Genomic DNA, 18074 nt, shown 5'->3' on the forward strand with positions numbered 1-18074 from the left:
CTCACCCAACCTCACCTGGCCAGGCCCTTGAAGAACTTGCCCATGGCCATGAAGTCGAGCTGGTCAGAACAGTTGAACACAACTGTCTGGATGGCCAAAGCCTTGCCCAGGTCTTTAGTGGTCTCAGTTTTTCCTGTGCCAGCCGGGCCAGCTGGAGCACCCCCAAACTTGAGGTGCAAGGCTCCAGTCAGGGTGAGGTAGCACCTGCACGGGTGACAGTGGCAGTGGCATAGGTCCGGGGATCTCCACCAACACAGGAAGAGCCTGTTCCTCTCAGGTGCCATAAATGGACAGCTCCCACCCCTCCCCACCTCTCAGGGCCCAGCGTGCCCAGCCCTGGCTGCTGGGGTCAGGACTGGAGTCCACAGCCACCTCCCTTGCTTTCCCTGGCCCCTGTGATGGCTCTACATAGCTTTGCTCAGGGCCCCGCTGGGATGGCTGACCCTAGCTTCATTTCCCTTGCTCAGAGCCCTGCTTGAAAATCCATGTGGCGCTAAAGATGGCTGACAAAGATGAACTCACTGATTGCTTTAGAACAGAGTTGTTCACGTTATGAAAGGATGTGCCCTTGCCCTCTCTCAAGATCAATTCCTCTGACTGCTAAAAATAGCAATGCTCACGCCCATTGCCCACTTAGTGAGCCCCGCACACACACCAAGAACCTCATGTACATTAGCCCATGAAATTCTCATAGCCAGCCCCAGAAAGGCCCCAGAACAAACTGAGGCATGGAGAGGTTGTGTAACCAGCCCAAGGTCACTCAGCCTGTGACAAGCATAGCCAAGTTCTGAACCCAAAGTTCTTGCTTCTGATCCTGCCCCACCTGGCCACGGTTCCGGATGCCTGGGCCAGCGAGAGCTGCAGTAAGGCTGTCCCATGGGGAGGGAGGACCCTCACCTGTCTGTTAGGGGCGTGATCACCAGCCTCCCGCTGTTGCCTAGGTACTCGTAGCCATAGATGAATTCAGCATTCACAGCGCGGATGTACAGGTTGTCATTGGTCCAGTAGTACCTGGAAAGGCAGCAGGATGGGCTCAGGGTCTGCCACTGAGGACAGGGGAATGAGAATATCAGGCGCCTCTGCCCAGCTTGCCGCCGAGCCTTGAGGGCAGGAACCCACCTACCGTCAACAGACTCTCTACGCCTCCCCACATGGGACCCTCGCAGCCGTGCGGCCCTGGGGGGCAGCCCCCACCTGAGCTGGGAGATCCACTCGAAGTCATTCACGCTGACCACGTGCTCCCGGATCAGCTTGTTCACGACCTCCTTGGCGTGGACCTCAATGACGATCAGTGCTGACAGCACTGCCCGCTGCATGCGGGACAGCTTCCCCCGCACCAGGGCCACCAGGTCACTGAGCTGCGGGCATGGGGGCACTGTCACAGCCTGCACAGAGGGTGGGCTTCCCTCAGGAATAGCCCCTCTACCAGGGGATTTGGGATGCTCTGGGACAGGGCGGAGCAGCACCGGGCAGCAGGAGGTAAACAAACGGAGGTGTGCACATGGCATCTGTCTCCCCGCAGCACACATGGCGGAGCCTGGTGAAGAGTTGGTGCTTGGAGCAAGGGTAGCCCGAAGGACAGCACAGGAGGTATGCACCCCCTCACTGTCAGAAGAGGGGCACCTGCCTGGCCTGAGCCCTCCTATTGGTGGCTGGTTGTGAGCAACTCATTGCAGGGATCAGGTGACCTCCTGTTCTCTGCACCCAACCTTAAGCCTCTTCCCAGGTTCAATGGAGGAAAAGCTCTTAAGCCGGCCTCTTGTCCAAGTGGACGCGGTGTGGGGTGGGGTGAGGGGAGCAGACAGGGGTCCTCTCGGCCCCCACCTGCTGGGAGAGCTGAGGGAACAGCCGCATACTGATGTCTCCAGCCTCCAAGGCCTTCTCCACCTCCATGGTCCAGTAGGTCTGGCATCCAGCGATGGTCACCTGGCCAGGCCAGTTCAGAACCCACTGGGTCCTGGGCATCTGGGAAGACAACACAGGCAGGCTGACTCAGGCAAACTGCCAGCCCACATCCTGTCCCCACTTCCTGTCATGAATGTTGCCTGCGCTTTGCCTGTCAACCTCTCGGCTTGAATGGTAAGCCCACAGTCCTGCCAGAGCAGAGAAGCCATCAAGCCCTGGCCTCTGGGGGATGGGCAGAGCATCACTTGTGCAGCAGAGAGGACAGTGGGAGCAGCCAGGCAGGGGCCCCGCATCAGGAACGTAGTCCTGGGTGCACACCTCTGCACGTGCTCTGGCCATGAGGCTGAGAGCAGGGATGCAGGCACCGAGAGCATCCCCAGCAGTCCTCCCCTCCAGAGTGCAGGGGAGGGAGAGCCCAGATCCCGCCCGAGCCCCCTGAGTCCACAAAGCTGAGAGAGGGGCAGCAGGCAGGCTGGCTGGGGGCCAGGCCTGGAGCTGTGGCTCACCACGGGGTAGGCCTTGATGGCCCTCTCAATGATGTCACGCACGCTGCCCTTCATGCTGTGCTCCACCTCCCGCAGCCAGTCCTCCACGTTGCTCAAAGGGAAGACGGAGACAGACAGGCGCACCTCCTCACCCTCCGCCGAGTACATGTGTGTGATCTCCAGGTCCTCCTGGAACAGCAGCTGCAGGCGACAGGACAGCGGGCGGTCACCTTGCTGTGCCAGCTCTGCTACCGTGTCTGGGGGTGTCCCCCAGGCGAGCTTCTGCCCACCCCTGCCTGCAAGTGGGCAGGAAGGGTCTGCCTCAGCCCAGCGCAGGCCCGGCTCACAGCTGGCAGCCCGGGGAGGGGGCTGAGCCGGCCTCTCCCTGTGTCCCCACCCTACACGGGGGACCACCAGGGCCCAGGCTCCAAGTCGGATTCTGTCCCACATGTGCAGCCTCCTTCACAGCGGAGGGGAGGGCAAGGAGGGTCCCAGGCCTCTGGCCTCACAGGTTCCTCGACTCAGCCATGAGCATGCTGAGCATGCTGGGGGGACAGGGAGCCCCTGAATGAGCCGGCATCCAGAGGCCCCTGCCCTGAGAAGGGGGCTCTGCGGCTGGCCTCCCTCCCCCAGGTTCCGTGTGCATCTCTGAAGAATCTCACTTCCCACCTCATTTCTCGCTAAGAGGGCCTGGCGCCAGAGGAGAGACACTCTCCGTGGCAGGTGCCCAGTGCTCCCGGCCCAGCCACCCACCCGGGCAATGTTCTCGAAGCACTTGCGCAAGTGGGGCTGCACGGCTGTGGGATCCTTCGTCTGGGACAAGATCTCTAGCAGCTCGTCATCTGACAGGAAGTAGAATCTGCCCAAGGAAGGGGGTAGTGGGGTGGGGGAGATGGTCAGACAGGTACCCTGGGCCCCAGCACCACCGACACCCCTGTACCCAGGCCTGGGCAGAGCACTCGGTCTCCTGGCCTTGCAGGCACATGGTAACAGGGTGGGCGTGAGCCGCGGTGCCCACCTGGGGAAGGCACTCCGCTTGGTCTCCAGGTACTCGCTGAGGCCCTTCTGCACCAGGTCCAGCAGCTTGTTGCAGTCCCGCAGGCTTTCCAGCAGCCTCTGGTCAGAACACACATTGATCACCTGCAACATCCGGGCCAGGGGAAGTGGACATGAGCCTGGGCCAAGCGGGAGGCAGGCAGACTAGAGCACCCATGGCAGCCAGGGACCCTCCATGGGGCCTGGGAAGAAAGTGGGCAGGAGAACTACCTGGGGCCAGGAGCTACAGGGGGAATGTATGCACAGGGGAAAGTTCTAGGATCAACAAAACCACCATCAATTAAGCTGAGGCTTTGCTGCAGGGCTGGCCAGGCCCTCTTGGAGCCAATGTGACAGCAGCCATCCAGTGGAAGACCTGGCAGCTGCTTTGTTTGTGAGGAGCACCTGTGAGACCCGGGAGCCCACCCCAGAGGCCCTGAGCCACGACGGAAGACTCAGACTTGTCCTCATGTCATTGAAGAGACCAGGAAGCTCCCAACAGTGTGCGCAGGGGCCCCAGTGCCCCAGGCACAAGGCCCATCCCACAGAGCTCGCCTCCCGGTTCTCGTAGGCGTTCCGCATGATCTTCCTCCAGATGCGCTCCATCGTCTGGTAGCGCCTGCTTTCCACCGGCAGCTGCCGGTTGATGTCCTCGGAGCTGAAGATGGGCTCCAGGTAGAGCCAGGACCGCTGGCAGCTCAGCCACTCCTCCAGCACTTCCTGGGACAGGTGGGGCAGGATGGGGACTGTCAGGGTCTGTGGTCCTAGTCAGGTTCTGTCCCTGAGCAAAACAGCTCATCCCACCGGTGCCGGGCAGAGCTCCAGGCACCACGGCCAGTGTCCACGGCCAGTGTCAGCCATGGCATTCCAGGGGACAAGCAGGATGTGGGGGTGCCTGCCCTCTCAAGAAGGCCCACAAACCATGTGGAGCAGCCATGCCTTCCAGAGAGCCAGGGAGCTGCTGTGCCCTGCGAGAGGACCACACCCAAACCAGCAAACCCTGAGGTGACAGAGGAAAGGACCTGGTGCTCAGGGGACCAAACCAGTCTCCATTCCTGGGAGGACTTTTGGGGCCATGCCCCAGGAATCTCTGAGACCCCTGAACTGCTCTCTGACGCAATCCGAGAGTGGGACACATGCAGCACGGGCCACAGGCCCCAACCAGGACTTAGCTCTTCTCATCTCCTAATAGTGGAAACTCACATATTCCTTCAGCTCTTATGAGACATGTGCCACAGTCAGCTCTGCACCAGGCTGCCGCTGTGGGTAACGGGAGAAGCAGGAGGAGAGGACGTGGTCCCTGCTTCCGAGGGGCCCACAGTTCTCAAAGGGTGGGTTCTGCTCCCAGTCTCCAAGGCCCGGTACTTGCTGCGAGCCTCCTGGGAACACCTTGCAGGCGGGTGTTGGCGGGGAGTCAGCAAAGCTGACTGGTGCTGAGCCTTGCCGATGGAAGGTGGGCTGAACCCCAGGTGGAAGGGCCGGTGGGCACGGGAGGGTGAATAGGCCTCTCCAGGCGAGCCAGAGGGCCTGCAGGCCAGCCCTTCTCACCTGGCTAGGCAGCTTACGGGACAGGGCTCCTGGAGGTGCAGGAGGGAGGCAGCGAGGACGGGCAGCAGGGCCCACCTGGGTCAGCTTCAACTTGGTCTCCCAGGAGTTGATGCGCTGCTCAAAGGGCTTCTTGTAGGGTGAAAAGGACATGCTCTGCGTCATGACGATGTGGTCGTCCAGCAGCTGTGAGGCCTCGTCCGGGCTCTTGAGGATATAGGTGTCCGTCTCCTTGTAGGGCAGCACGTTGAACAGGATGCTTGACCACTCCTTCTCCATCTTGTCCAGGGCCTGCAGTGGAGGGCGTGTCCAGGCTGGGGCCCAGGAAGGAACTGGGCAGCACGCAGCCTGCCCAGCACCAGGCGGGCAAGAACAGCTACTGCCTAGCCTGGTACCTTCACACTGGCCCCCGGGAAAACAATCTCAGCCCTTCTGGTCGACAAGTCGCCCACCTGAACTCATGGCCAACTCACTCTCAAAACAAGCATGGACACGTGTCTTGGATGGCAGCTAAGGCACTGGTCCCAGCTCCAGGGCTTACTGGCTGTGTCACCCGAATCTCTGAGACTTAATTTGTTTATCTGTTAAATGACGATGTGGAGGGCGTTTGGCACAGTGGTTACACTAATGCTTAGAATACCAACATACCACCTCAGAGCACCTAGTTCAACCCAGCTTCTGCTGAGGCACCCTTGGAGGCAGCAGGTGATGGTTCAAGTCCTTGGGCCACTGCCACCCACATGGGAGACCCAGATTGAGTTCTTGGCTCCTGGCTTCGACCTGGCCCAGGCCTGGATGTGGTAGGCATTTGGTGAAATAATCAGTAGATGCAAGAGCTCTCTCTCTCTCTGCCTTTCAAATAAAATGAAAATAAGTTTTTTAAAAAACAAGGAAAGGGGGCCAGCGCTGTGGTGTAGTGGGTAAAACCACCACCTGTGGTGCCGGCATGTCATATGGGCGCCGGTTTGAGTCCTGGCTGCTCCACTTCCGATCCAGCTCTCTGCTATGGCCTGAGAAAGCAGTGGAAGATGGCCCAAGTCCTTGGGCCCCTGCACTGGTGTGAGATACCCAGAAGAAGCTCCTGGCTCCTGGCTTTGGATCAGCACAGCTCTGACCATTGCGTCCAGTTGGGGAGTGAACCAGCGGATGGAAGACCTCTCTTTTCCTGCCTCTCCTATATCTGTGTATCTGTGTAACTCTTTCAAATAAATAAATAAATCTTTAAAAAACAAAAAAGCAAATAAACAAACAAAACCAAGGAGAATTCTCTCAGCTCCTTCCTGGGGATCTTGAGAGGAGTACGGGGGAGAAACAGCAACAGTAGGCACCTTGCCAAGCACCTCACACACATCATTAACTCTTAACAGAATGCACCTCAACCGGTGAACCTGACACTCACTGCTGCGGTGCTCCTAAGAGGCTGTCACAGCAGGGGCTGAAGGTGAGGCTGTCTGGCAGGGCCTAGGCAGGGCGGGGTGGCACGGCGCGGGCCTGGGGGCAGCTGCCCACCTGCTCGATGGCGTACTCCTTGCCAGCCACCTCGGCCACCTTGCTGATGCTCTCAATGTGGTCCTGCAGGTTCATCTCGAGGCAGCGGGCAAAGGTCAGGTTGGCCTTGGGCCTGACGTTGATGTTGATCTCGTTGGACAGGACCTCCCAGTGGCGGTTCCGCATGCCAGGGTTGCGCAGCCCCTGGATCAGCGGGATGTACGGCTTGAACTCCTCGATGCGGGCTCGGATGTCCAAGGCCACGTCCTGGCAGGCTGCAGCGGAGGGCGGGTGGGTGTGAGAGGAAGCCGGCATGGGTGGCCAGGGAGGGCACAGGCTGGCCTCGCTGCCTACCTGGGATGTCCTTGAACTGCTTCACACACTTGTGCATGGTCTTGAAGGACTCCATCACGTTCTTTTCCAGCTGCTCAGCCTCGATGGCGGACAGAGGGTCATTCATCCAGCTCTCGGACCAGCGCAGCCAGTCAGAGGCCGTGGTCCACAGGTCCAGGTAGGGCTGGAACTCCTTCACCATCCTGGAGAGCTTGTCATACTGCAAGGGGCAGGTGCAGGCAGAGGCTGCCTTGGGACCCTCCCCGGGTTCTCTCTGCTGCTCCTCTCCCTCACTTGCTCCCAGCAGCTATCCACGCTTCTCCCACTGTGGACCCAGGCCTGACCTCCCTTCTTCCCAGGGGCCACCTCCCACAGCAGCCTGCTCAGCCCTGCCCCCTGCTGGGTTCTGAGGTGGCCGCAGCCTGGGGAGCCAGGTGCTCGCCGAGGCCTACGTTGGTGATGGGCAGGCCAAAGATGCGCTCGCGGTTGTTGTAGAGCATCGCCAGCTGCTGGCAGTCCTTCAGCTGCTTCTTGACCCGCCGCACCTCATTGGCTATCTCATGTGCTCGTGCAATCTCCACGTGGGTGGAGAAGCCCGCTACCACCAGCTGTGGGCCATGGGAAAGGGTCAGATGTCCCTGCAGCCTGACTATTGCCCACGTGTTACCACACACGCCCAGGAGAGCCGAGACCCCAGGGCACCAACCCCTCCCTGTTCTGAGGGGACTTTGCCTTTCCCAGGAGTGGCATGATGCTAGCCCTGCGGCAACATGGCCAGGCAGAGGGCCCATGGCCCCGAGCACTGTGCCCACTTCCCATCTGGGTGCCAAGGACACAACGGCAGAGTTGGCATCCTTACTCCCCTGGATTTTTCTGGAGCTTACTGCCCCAGCATCTCTCTGGTCTTGTGGTTTGTTCTTTCAGCCATTTCCTCCTTGGTCCACCCGGCCACCCGTCCATCTCACAGGGACAGGGCACTTCCTGAGTTCAAGAAATGAGGCCTGGCCCCAGCCTGTGCGCTGAAGAGCACATCCCAGCACACGGCCCGCAGTCAAGCCGCACCTGCAGCCCTTCCAGCTTCTCCTGGAAGTTGTTCTGATCCATGATCTGGATCTTGCGGAACTTCTCCTCTTCCTCGATGTGCTGCTGCCGCACCATCTCCACCTGCCCGAGGATCTTAGAGGGCCAGTAGCTGGCAGCCCACCTAGCCAGGCAGGGAATGGGAGCAAACACAGCACAGCTGAAATGGGGGGCTGCCAGGCCAGGCAGGGGGCACAGAGGGAATCCAGACTGGGGCTGGGCAGCGGCAAAGTCCACATGATCTGAGAGTACACAGCCAGTACTGGGGAGGCCGCCCTGACCCGCCCCCGGGATGTCCTGTGAGCTGCAGATCCAGGGCAGCGGGGATGAGAGGGGTGTGCTTGAGTTCCCTTTGTAAGCCCTGAGCCTGGAGGGCCCCACCTCAGACGAGGCCACAACAGGCTCCAGCCTGCACCTCCTCAGTGACCAGTCAGGGCCACTTCCTTTGTCTCAGACCCTCTCCCTCTGCCCAGCTGACATGGGAGATGTAGGGGTGCTATGGAATTCAGGGCTTCCACCTGTAGCTGGCCCAGGGAAACTGACCCTGGAAGAGGACCCCCTAGAGCAGAGGACAGCCTGATACCCTGCAGGCCCCTCCTACCACCATCTGTAAGGCAGGGCTGAACCAGGGGCCTCTGGAAGTCTCTACAACGCTTGGTAGAAGAGGGCCCTTGAGAACTGGGTGGAGACAAGTGCACCTCTCCGGTGACTGCCCACCAGAATGGTTTTGCCTCCTTTCAATGCTCTCAAGGATCCCAGGCGCCAACAGGGGAGCCCAGGCCCAGGGCAAACATGTGTCTCAGGCTGTCGATGGGACAGAGCCAAGGTCGGGGGAACAGCCAGGTCCACTTGACTTCCTACTGCCTCTTGGGTGGCCTGGTCCCAGCCGTGGGGAAACCATGGCCTCTGACATCTTGGTCTGGCCCTTCTACACAGCCTGCAGCAGCTGGTACCTTGAGAAACCCCTGCAACTAAGGACTGCCACCCTCACCCTCTGCCACCCATCCAGCCACTTGGCGTGGGGCCCCAAGCTCTGCTCACTTGTCATTGAAGTCATCCGTGTTGAGGTTGTAAAGGAATTCATCCATGATCTGGTAGTCATCCATGACCTTCACAATCCGCTCCTGCAGGCACAGGTGCAACGAGAATGGCATGCAGGCCAGGCCAGGAGGAAACTGGGACCAGGCTCTCCAAAGCAGCGGGGTACTAGGAAGGGGCTGCCTGCTTTCAAAGAAGGGAGGGCTGGGGCAGGCAGGAGGTGCAGGGCTCAAGGCCAGCATCAGGCTCAAGGCTCCAAGGGCGATGGCCACTACACCTTTGACTTCTAATCCCTAAACCCACTCCTTCTGCCCCCTGACCTCCCAACAGCATAATTCAGAACCTCGGGCTGTGCCCCCAGCTCAGAGCCCCCCATCTACCTCACATCCTCCCTCCTGGGTCCCAATCCAATCCCATTCCCTGCCTGCCATAGCCCCCAGCTCCCAGCTCCTATATGCCCGCCTCATCTACATCCCCCCACACCTGTGTGCACACCTCAGCCCCAGCCCCCACACCTGTGTGCCTGCCTCACCAATAGCCCCCGGCTCCTGTGTGCCAACCTCACCTCCAGCCCCCTGCACCTGTGTGCCCACCTCACCTCCAGCCCCCGCCCCTGTGTGCCCGCCTCACCTCCAGCCCCCTGCACCTGTGTGCCAATCTCATCTCCAGCCCCCTGCACCTGTGTGCCAACCTCACCTCCAGCCCCCGCCCCTGTGTGCCTGCCTCACCTCCAGCTCCCTGCACCTGTGTGCCCACTGCACCTCCAGCCCCCGCCCCTGTGTGCCCGCCTCACCTCCAGCCCCCTGCCCCTGTGTGCCCACCTCACCTCCAGCCCCCCACCCCTGTGTGCCCGCTTCATCTCCAGGCCCTGCACCTGTGTGCCCACCTCACCTCCAGCCCCCTGCACCTGTGTACTCACCTCACCTCCAGCCTCTGCACCTGTGTGCCCACTGCACCTCCAGCCCCCAGCACCTGTGTGCCCACTGCACCTCCAGCTCCCGCCCCTGTGTGCCCGCCTCACCTCCAGCCCCCCGCCCCTGTGTGCCTGCCTCATCTACATCCCCCACCCCTGTGTGCCCGCCTCAACTCCAGCTCCAGCCCCCCACCCTGTGTGCCCACCTCACCTCCAGCCCCACAAGCTGCTCAGGGATGCCCTTCATCCACTCCCGGAGCTCAGCCAGCTCCTCGATGCTGTTGGGCTTCTCATAGATCTTGCGGCTAATGCTGCGGAACACCTCACAGATCTGGCAGTGAGAGCAGCGCACTGAGGGTGTGAGCACTCCTCCCCTGCCTTCCCTGGGGCCTGATCCTCCTCCTCAGGCCCCACTTCAACAGGCAACCACCCCCTCCACCACCACATACACACACACGTGGTGCTTTCCAAGAGAGGTGCCCCTGGCAGGCTCCCAGGGGTGCAGAGGACCCATCTGAAGCAAGGGTGTATGTCACCTCCTAGCCACCTCCAGCCCTGCGTACACACGCAGGACCCCTGAGGCCTGCACCTGCACAAGATGCACCTCAGGGTGCCTTTTGGGTAGCCCTCCTAGGTCTCCCAAAGTCAGGGGAAGGAGGCAGCCCCTCCCACGTGGGACAGCTCCTCTCGGGTGAGCAGAGACCAATGCGGACTTAAGGTTCCTTCTGCTGGCCGAGCCCCGCGGATACCCGGCCGTGCTGGGGACGTCTCAGGAGCCGGCTGTGCGTGAGGGTACGCGCGCTGCTGGCACTCACGCTGTCCACCTCCTTGTGCAGATTCTTGGCCAGGATGTCCAGCATGGAAGTGGCCAGGGCTTTGAGCTTCTTGGACAGGCTCTTCTTGACGTTGTTGACGTTGATGTAGAAGGGCCCGATGACGATGCTGCTGGGCAGACAGTTGTCCAGGATGTCCTTCTCCTTCAGGTGGTTCAGCACCGCCTCCCGCACCTCCTGGGCTGAAGGCATGCGTGTCTGGTAGGCCCTGAGGACAGCAGCCACAGGTACGGAAACAAACGGTGAGCGGGCGGGGGACGCACGCGCAGACGCCCGGGCACACCCGGCCATGTGGCACGCACTTGAGGAAGGAGGCAATGTCATTGTTGTTCAGTTCCAAGTACTTCCCGTATTCCGCGGCGTAGGCCTGCAGTGGGATCGTGGCCTTGCGGATAGCGTTGGCAATGGTGGCCCGCAGCTCCTCCACCAGCGGCTCGTGCAGCCCCACGGACTCCAGCAGCGGGTCTCCACTGATGAAGATGTCCTCCATCACCAGCTGCACGGGAGCCGAGAAGGGGCCGGGCCAGGTGAGCCACAGGGCAGGCAGATGGGGGCGGGGGTTCCTCCACAGAGCAAAGAGGGGCAGGATGCAGCCCAGAGACTGGGTGGGGGGCAGCGTGGCCCAGCCCAGGAGTGTGGTGTGGGGCATGGCATGGGGCTTGCTGTGCTGTCTTTTAGATGCTGGCACAGACCTTCAAAGCCAGAAGCTGCCATGAGGCCCACCAAGGGGCAGTGTCTGCCTTTGCCTGGGCCTGACTCAGCCCACTGCTGAGAAAAGTAGCAGAGGGGGAACTGGGTCTCTGATGGCGCTGTCTGACCAGCAAGGGAGAGAACAGGGGACCGGAGTTATCCGGGCTCTTTGGCCTAAGGGGCATGGGCTGTGCATAGTGACAGTGATTCGCAGAACCTCTGATCCCCGCTGTGTCAGGCGGCTGCCTCAGAGAGAGGCCAGGAGCTGGGTGGGGGCCAGCAAGCGTGGGATTGCAATCACAGGGCTGACACTCGGGACCTGGAGGACCTGAGGCTCACAACTGCACTCCTGCAAGTCTCCAGAGCAGGGATGGTAATGGTTTACAGGTCAGCTAGGGGCAAGGCGCCAATGAGCTAACAGAATTACAGGGCCGCACACGCTGCCCACCGGCTAGGAGGCCGCGATGGGCTCTGACTGCCCTGATGTTTACAGCAGTGCTCCAGGCCCCACACACACTGTGGCCAGTACCTTCTCCAGCTGGGGCACGGCGTGGGTGGCCAGGATGCCCTTGTCAAAGAGGTTGAGCAGAGACGTCTCGAACTGCTCCAGCGGTGTGCTATAGTGCACCCCTGAGCTGTCTAGCACCAGGTCCACGACAAACAAGGGGTTCTTCCGGGGCCTGCAGGGACAATGGCTGGCCTGACCGCGGGCAGGGGTCTGTAGAGACCCGTGTGCTTCTCCAGGCATGGCCTTTAGAAACCTCCAAAGGACCAGAGAGAAAGGCCTGGCCCAAGCATGTTCTACTGCCCCTGCCCTATGCCCAAGAGTCCCTCAGGTACCACAGGAAAGGAGGGCCTACCCTGTCCTGAGTCATCAGAGCGGGTCAGCCAGACCCCAGGCCCCCGTTGCCCCACCCTCCCTGGAGGTATCATCCTTGACCTCAGAGGTACACCATGTGTGACCCCCACCCCTGGATCTAGCAGGGCCTCTGCCAGCTCTGATCACAGGGAGAACAGTCAGGGCAGGAGACCCTGCGTAGCCCACCCCCACCCCGTGACCCCGCCTGCTTCACCCCAACCAGGCCTCCCAGCCCTTCCCGATCCCAGCCAGACCTGCCGGCCTCTCCTTCCTGACTGCTGCCCTCACCCCTGTCTCCACAGCCCCCCTCAGTGCTCCTGCACATGTTGGTCCCTCCAACAACTGCACCTTCCCACTTCTCAGGTCTCAGCTCCCATGCTACTTCCTCCCAAACCCCTCACCAAGGCCCACCACCAGTGTCTACCACAGCCCCTGCACAGGTCGGCAATGACTCTAAGGACAGGCTTGTCTGTCTCCCCATGAGAGCAGGAGCCACATCCCTCTGCTTCCCTTACAGCTGTGCCTGAATCACAGCACGTGCTCAGAGAATATTCCTCCGAGCAGTGGGCAGGATACGTCCCACGTCAGAGTGCCTGGGCTTGAGTCCAGGCGCTACGCCCAATTCCAGCTCCCTGCTAATGTGCACCCTGGAAGGCAACAGATGATGGCTCAAGTGACTGGACTCCAGCCAGCCATGTGGGAGACCTGCATGGAGTTCCTAGTCCAGCCCCAACCGTCACAGGCATCTGGGGAGTGAACCAGATGGGAATCAACCTCTCTCTCTCTCTCTCTGTGTCCGGCCCTGGCTGCCCGGGCCCACCTGTAGGGGCTGTTTATCAAGTCCTCGCCCCAGACCATGTCGTCGGCGCAGTCGAGCACGCTGTAGCAGGCGTCGCTGATGAACTGCGAGAAGCTGGTGAGCGAGTCCTGCACCAGGAAGCGCAGCGTGTCCTGCAGCATGTACTTGATCAGCTCCATCAGCTTGCGCAGCTTCGACATGAGGTACACCTCCCAGTTGGTCTCGTACAGGTTGTACCAGCCCTTGCTCATGTCGCGCAGGCTGCTGCGCATGGCCACCTTCAGCGTGCTGATCCAGCTGTCCTTGAGGAACATCTGCACCTGCACAGGCCACAGGCGTCATCACACGGCCACCAGGGACCCATGCCGGGGAACTCCACGCAGCACTGGGCTGCTTGGGCCGGCCGCAGCGGAGCCTCCCCCACGGTGACCCCAGGGGCCCAGGGCCGTTCAGGGGGAGGGAGGAGCAGCAGCAGAGAGGAGACACAGGAGAGGAGAGAGACAGAATGAAGCGGAGGGAGGCTGCGCCCCACCTCCCTCACAGCCCAACCTCAGGTCGTGACAGGAAGGGGGACCTGCCCTGGTTTTCCTTTTCTTGCCATGATGAACCATCACCCTAGGCCCCCAACCCAGCCTCCAGTGGGGTCTAGGAAATGGCTGAGGCCTGGTTTGCGATAAACAGGGGCTCACGGCCTCCCTGCATAGCCCACACTTCCCCGCAGTCTGTGATGTGTGCCTCCAGCTCCAAGGGCCCACCCTGCACCTGCCCATCTGCTCCCAGGTACCTGGGAGAAGGTCTGTGACTGGATCTGCTCGAACTCCTCCAGGCGGCTGGACTTAGACAGGGTTGAGTGGAACAAGGACATGGCGGTCACCTTGTTGCACTCGGCCCGCACCTTGCTCAGGGCTGTGATGACCTCCGGCCGGGTGAGCAGGGATACAAAGGTGAAGTCTTCCTTCTGCTCCCAGAAGGGATACTCAGGGACACTCACCAGCCCTGCATGGGTGGGGCCAAGAGACAGCATCAGACCCGCCTGGGACACAGCAGGGGTCAGCAGGAGCCACAGTGTGCTTGATGGAGGGACAAGCCTCCTGCTTCCTCCCGGAAGGAGATGCCTACTTTCCCACAGCCTGTCCCAGTGACCCCAAGGCCTCCCAGCGATCTGGGTAAAGGAGCTCCCTCCAGCTCCCTCCCTGGCCACAGACTCCCTTGGAAAACGGTGAGAACTGTGGACTCCCTCCCCGCACTGCACACCACCCTGAGACCTGTCTGGAGCTGCTGTGCAGACCCAGGAAGGATGATGTGGGCACCAAGTCCCTGGGAATGCCTGCTGCCCACGTCCCAGCCTGTGTTCTGGACACAGCACATACGACAGGTTTTCAAAAAGTTCGTGGAAATGTGCATTATTTTTTCATCCTGCTATTCCTTTTCCATGAATCTTTGAGGCTCCCCTCATACAGAAGCTGGGACCAGGAAACAAAGTTAGCAGGGACCGGTGAGCTCAGAGCATGGAGGGCTCTGGGGAACCCAGGGTCCTGCGCTGAGACTCAGTCTGCCACATGTCAAACAGGGCCGCAGCAGTGGCCGCCATACTCTTGCTACTGCAGGAAGAAAATCTATAAATCCTCCACCAGCCCCTCTGTGTTCTGGACGACTGCTTTCCTAGTGCACCTTGTCCCTGACACTTCTGTGCCGAAATTCATAAAAAAGAGAGGCTCCTCCCCCTCCCCTGACCCAGAGCCCTCCGGACAGCTGGGGAAACAAGGGCACAGATGCTGGGGACACGGGAGGGACAGGCTGAGGATGCACCTGGTGGCCAGAACAGGTGGTCCTGGAGGAAAAGACGGGAGGGGGCTCTGGCTGGGTGGACGGCCCTCACCTCGCTCAGGCACCTTCTCCTCCTCCTTCTTGGGCAGGGTCACGTAGTGGAACGTGTCGGGCTTGGAGGCGACGACCCGGTCAAAGATGGTCTTATTCATGCTCCGCTCGTAGTCTAGGCTCACTTCCTTGGCCAGTCTGTTGAGGTACTCTAGAACCCTGCCCACAGAGCCAGGAGATGAGCAGTCAAGGGCACACCCTGCAGACCTAGTCTAGGCTGGGTTCTGGCAGGCACCTGGGGATGCGAGCCTGGGGCTCCCCCTGGACTCACAAAGGCACGTCCCCCTGGCCCTGAGTCACTAGCCTCCATCACCCTCGCTCCTTGTCCCACTTCCCAATGTCACCCTAGTGTAGCCCATCCTCCACACCCTGGGCCCTCACCCCGCCCTGCCCACGCCACTGCATGGTCCGCAGAAACTCAGATCGGGCCCCACCTCCTCCTGCTTTGAGCTTGTCCTGGCTGCTCCACATCTCAAGGTGAAGCCTGATCTCTCTGTGGGACCCGAGACGCCCTTCTGGCTGCCCCCTCCCCGCCATCCTCGCAGGCCACGCTCTGTTCCCAGCCCTGCCACAGGCAACCCCCAAGTTCTGGGAGGCATGGGGTCCTCACTCACTCAGAACCTCTGTATATGCATTTCTCTCTGGTGGCCACACTCTGACCCACTCAGGCCACCCTCTGCCCCAGCAGCCTGGGCCATGCCCTCGGGCTTCTGTCCCCAGCACAGTCTCCCTCCGCTGGGAGAAGGCCGGCCCTGCTCCTTCTCCCAAAGTGCACCTCCGATACTGCTCAGCGGCTGCTCCCTACTGGACAGCGAGTGCAGAGGGAGGGATGGCAGAGGGGACTGGGGCCCCGCTGGTGGTCATTTCTACAGGGCCTTGCAGAACCCAGAGTTCCTAGGCATGCCCAGGACACAGATCCTGAGCACACGCAGGACCAAGTGATGGAAAGCCTGTCCATGGATCAGAACCCACATGACCAAGCAGCAAGATCCCTACCAGGCAGGCACCCCTGCACTGGCCCCAGGGTGCCCTTCACCCAGCATCTTACCTGCCTGGGGCTCTCGTCTGTGCTTCTCTGCTTCCCAGCCCAGCAGGCCAAGTCAAGTGCACTTCCCCCAGGAAGCCATCCCTGATTTCCCCTCCTGCCTTCCAACTTTGGTTACCCTCCTCGTCCTCCCCTCCTTGGTTAGCACAGTCCAGTCAGGAGGTGGAGGCAGGCAGCACAAAGTGTGAGGCTGGGAACTGACTGACAGGCATTTGTGGGCCAAGTGGCTCAACCCTCTGTACCCCAGGTTACTCCTGGGGAAGTCAGGGGCTGATGGCATCTGTCTGGAGGGGTGACGGGGCTGAGCCAGGAAGACCTTGAGCCCAGGGCCTGGTGCCCAGACAGTGTCCATGGGGCAACTGTTGAGTAAATGCGTTGAGGCAGTGACAATCAAGGAATCAGCTTTGAACACCCAGAGAAGCCTCTGCTCCCCCAAACTGGTTGCTCCTTCTCCTCCAGCCTGAACACTGGCCTCCGCAGCTCATCCCTGCTTGGTTCTATTTTCGGTGCCGGTGCCTGGGAGCCAAGAGCAGGACCCAGAGAAGCAGGGCAGGGGGCAGGGACCAAGGAGCACCAGTGAGCTGGATCAATGCTCGTACCCCACCCCAGCCCTGGGACTCAGGGCTCAGGGCTCAGAGGAGGACGCCCATCACGGAGCTCCCCCGTGTTCATCCCATCAATGTTTACTGGGTGCCTGCGGTGAGGGGCACTTGGAAGATGCTAAGAACTCTGGATGTGCAAAGTGGCTGCTTCCTGTGATGCTGGCATCCCATATGGGTGCTGGTTCGAGTCCCGGCTGCTCCTCTTCTGATCCAGCTCTCTGCTACGGCCTGAGAAAGCAGTAGAAGATGGCCCAAGTGCTTGGGCCCCAGCACCCACGTGGAAGGCCTGGAAGAAGCTCCTGGTTCCTGGCTTTGGATCGGCACAGCTCTGGCCGTTAAGCCCAACTGGGGAGTGAACCAACAGATGGAAGACCTCTCTCTGCCTCTCCTTCTCTCTCTGTGTAACTCTTTCAAATAAATAAATAAATCTTTAAAAAAAAAAAAAAAAACCAAGCCCCTGGTTCTGTCTCCTGCGGGGCCATTCATGTGCAAAGTCTGCCCTTGACCAGGCTGAGCTAGATTTCTCCTAAAACCACATTGCTGCCCATTGCTTGGCCATGATAGTCTGCTTCCTTTACTCCCCATACATTTATTTCCCTGACAGACTTCAGCAAGAATCCCCAAGTTCAGGTTTGCCTCTAGGGAACCCCATCTGAGACTGAGACAGAACTCAGCGGATGCCAGACCTTGTGCGCCTGAAACTGCTGCTGCCATCTCGCCTGTGAATGAAGCCAGCACACCCTGGAGACAGCCTGGATGCAGCAGGCCCACGACGCCCTGCTCAGACTCTGCTCAGACTCCTCACGGGTGCAGCCATGCATTTTGCTGCTCTCTGAGCCATTCTGAGCCCTGCACCTTTTATTCTTAAAGCCAAAAACATTCTAGATGGCCCAAAACCCAAGAGATGGAATTCTCGACAGCTAAGGGAAGGTGGCTACAGCAATTCAAAGCATCAGGCAAGGCGGGGAGGGAAAGAAGGAGGGAAGGAAATGCAGGCAAACAGAATACATCGTACAACCCAAATCCACACCTGTAACACAGCCAGGAGAGAGACAAAGGCTAAATGTCAAACTATCTTTAAGTACAAACACAAACATGAACCCCGGTGAGCTCTCCTACATTCTGGCTTCAGGTCTTCCTGGAGAACAGGGCAGTCTAAGGAAAACCATGGAGAAGGGTTACAGGTGGCCCTGACAGGCCTAAAAATCCCCCTGCCAGGAAAAGACAGTGCACCCTAGCTGCAAAAATACCCAAGGCAAGGACAGGAAAATCTCAGCACTTACTGCGAGGCAGGGACGCAGGTGTAACTGGAGGCAGGGTTCTCTGAAACAAACTACTCACAGGAGGAACGGGAAAAGGAAAAAGATCAGAGGGTGAGGGGAAATGTGAGCCCTGCAAAGTAAGAGACAACTGGGAGAGACACACAGCCCTTTTCTCCAACACACACACACATGCACACGTGCACATGCACACACGCACATGCACACACACGCACACGCATGCACACGCACACACACGCACATGCACACGCACAGCCATTTGAAAC

At 60.1% G+C, this 18074-nt stretch overlaps 1 protein-coding gene across 1 annotated transcript in view; it reads right to left on the minus strand.

Annotated features, from left to right (window-relative positions):
- DNAH1 (dynein axonemal heavy chain 1) overlaps window positions 1-18074 on the minus strand; it is a 79339-nt gene that overhangs the window by 35283 nt on the left and 25982 nt on the right. Inside the window, exons 10-30 of the mRNA XM_051852349.3 lie at window positions 14883-15040; window positions 13788-13999; window positions 13025-13323; window positions 11875-12025; window positions 10958-11151; window positions 10638-10863; window positions 10034-10153; window positions 8913-8995; window positions 7854-7995; window positions 7244-7399; window positions 6813-7011; window positions 6480-6733; window positions 5049-5261; window positions 3981-4145; window positions 3409-3530; window positions 3144-3249; window positions 2412-2591; window positions 1825-1965; window positions 1195-1358; window positions 898-1011; window positions 16-204 (exon numbers count right to left, since the gene is read on the minus strand). Of these exons, the coding sequence (XP_051708309.3) occupies window positions 16-204; window positions 898-1011; window positions 1195-1358; window positions 1825-1965; window positions 2412-2591; window positions 3144-3249; window positions 3409-3530; window positions 3981-4145; window positions 5049-5261; window positions 6480-6733; window positions 6813-7011; window positions 7244-7399; window positions 7854-7995; window positions 8913-8995; window positions 10034-10153; window positions 10638-10863; window positions 10958-11151; window positions 11875-12025; window positions 13025-13323; window positions 13788-13999; window positions 14883-15040 (3588 nt within the window). The remainder of the gene's footprint in view (window positions 1-15; window positions 205-897; window positions 1012-1194; window positions 1359-1824; window positions 1966-2411; window positions 2592-3143; window positions 3250-3408; window positions 3531-3980; window positions 4146-5048; window positions 5262-6479; window positions 6734-6812; window positions 7012-7243; window positions 7400-7853; window positions 7996-8912; window positions 8996-10033; window positions 10154-10637; window positions 10864-10957; window positions 11152-11874; window positions 12026-13024; window positions 13324-13787; window positions 14000-14882; window positions 15041-18074) is intronic.

The sequence above is a fragment of the Oryctolagus cuniculus genome, chromosome 10 (assembly GCF_051225735.1).
Source record: "Oryctolagus cuniculus isolate XC-2025 breed Fujian yellow rabbit chromosome 10, ASM5122573v1, whole genome shotgun sequence".
Taxonomy (NCBI): domain Eukaryota; kingdom Metazoa; phylum Chordata; class Mammalia; order Lagomorpha; family Leporidae; genus Oryctolagus; species Oryctolagus cuniculus.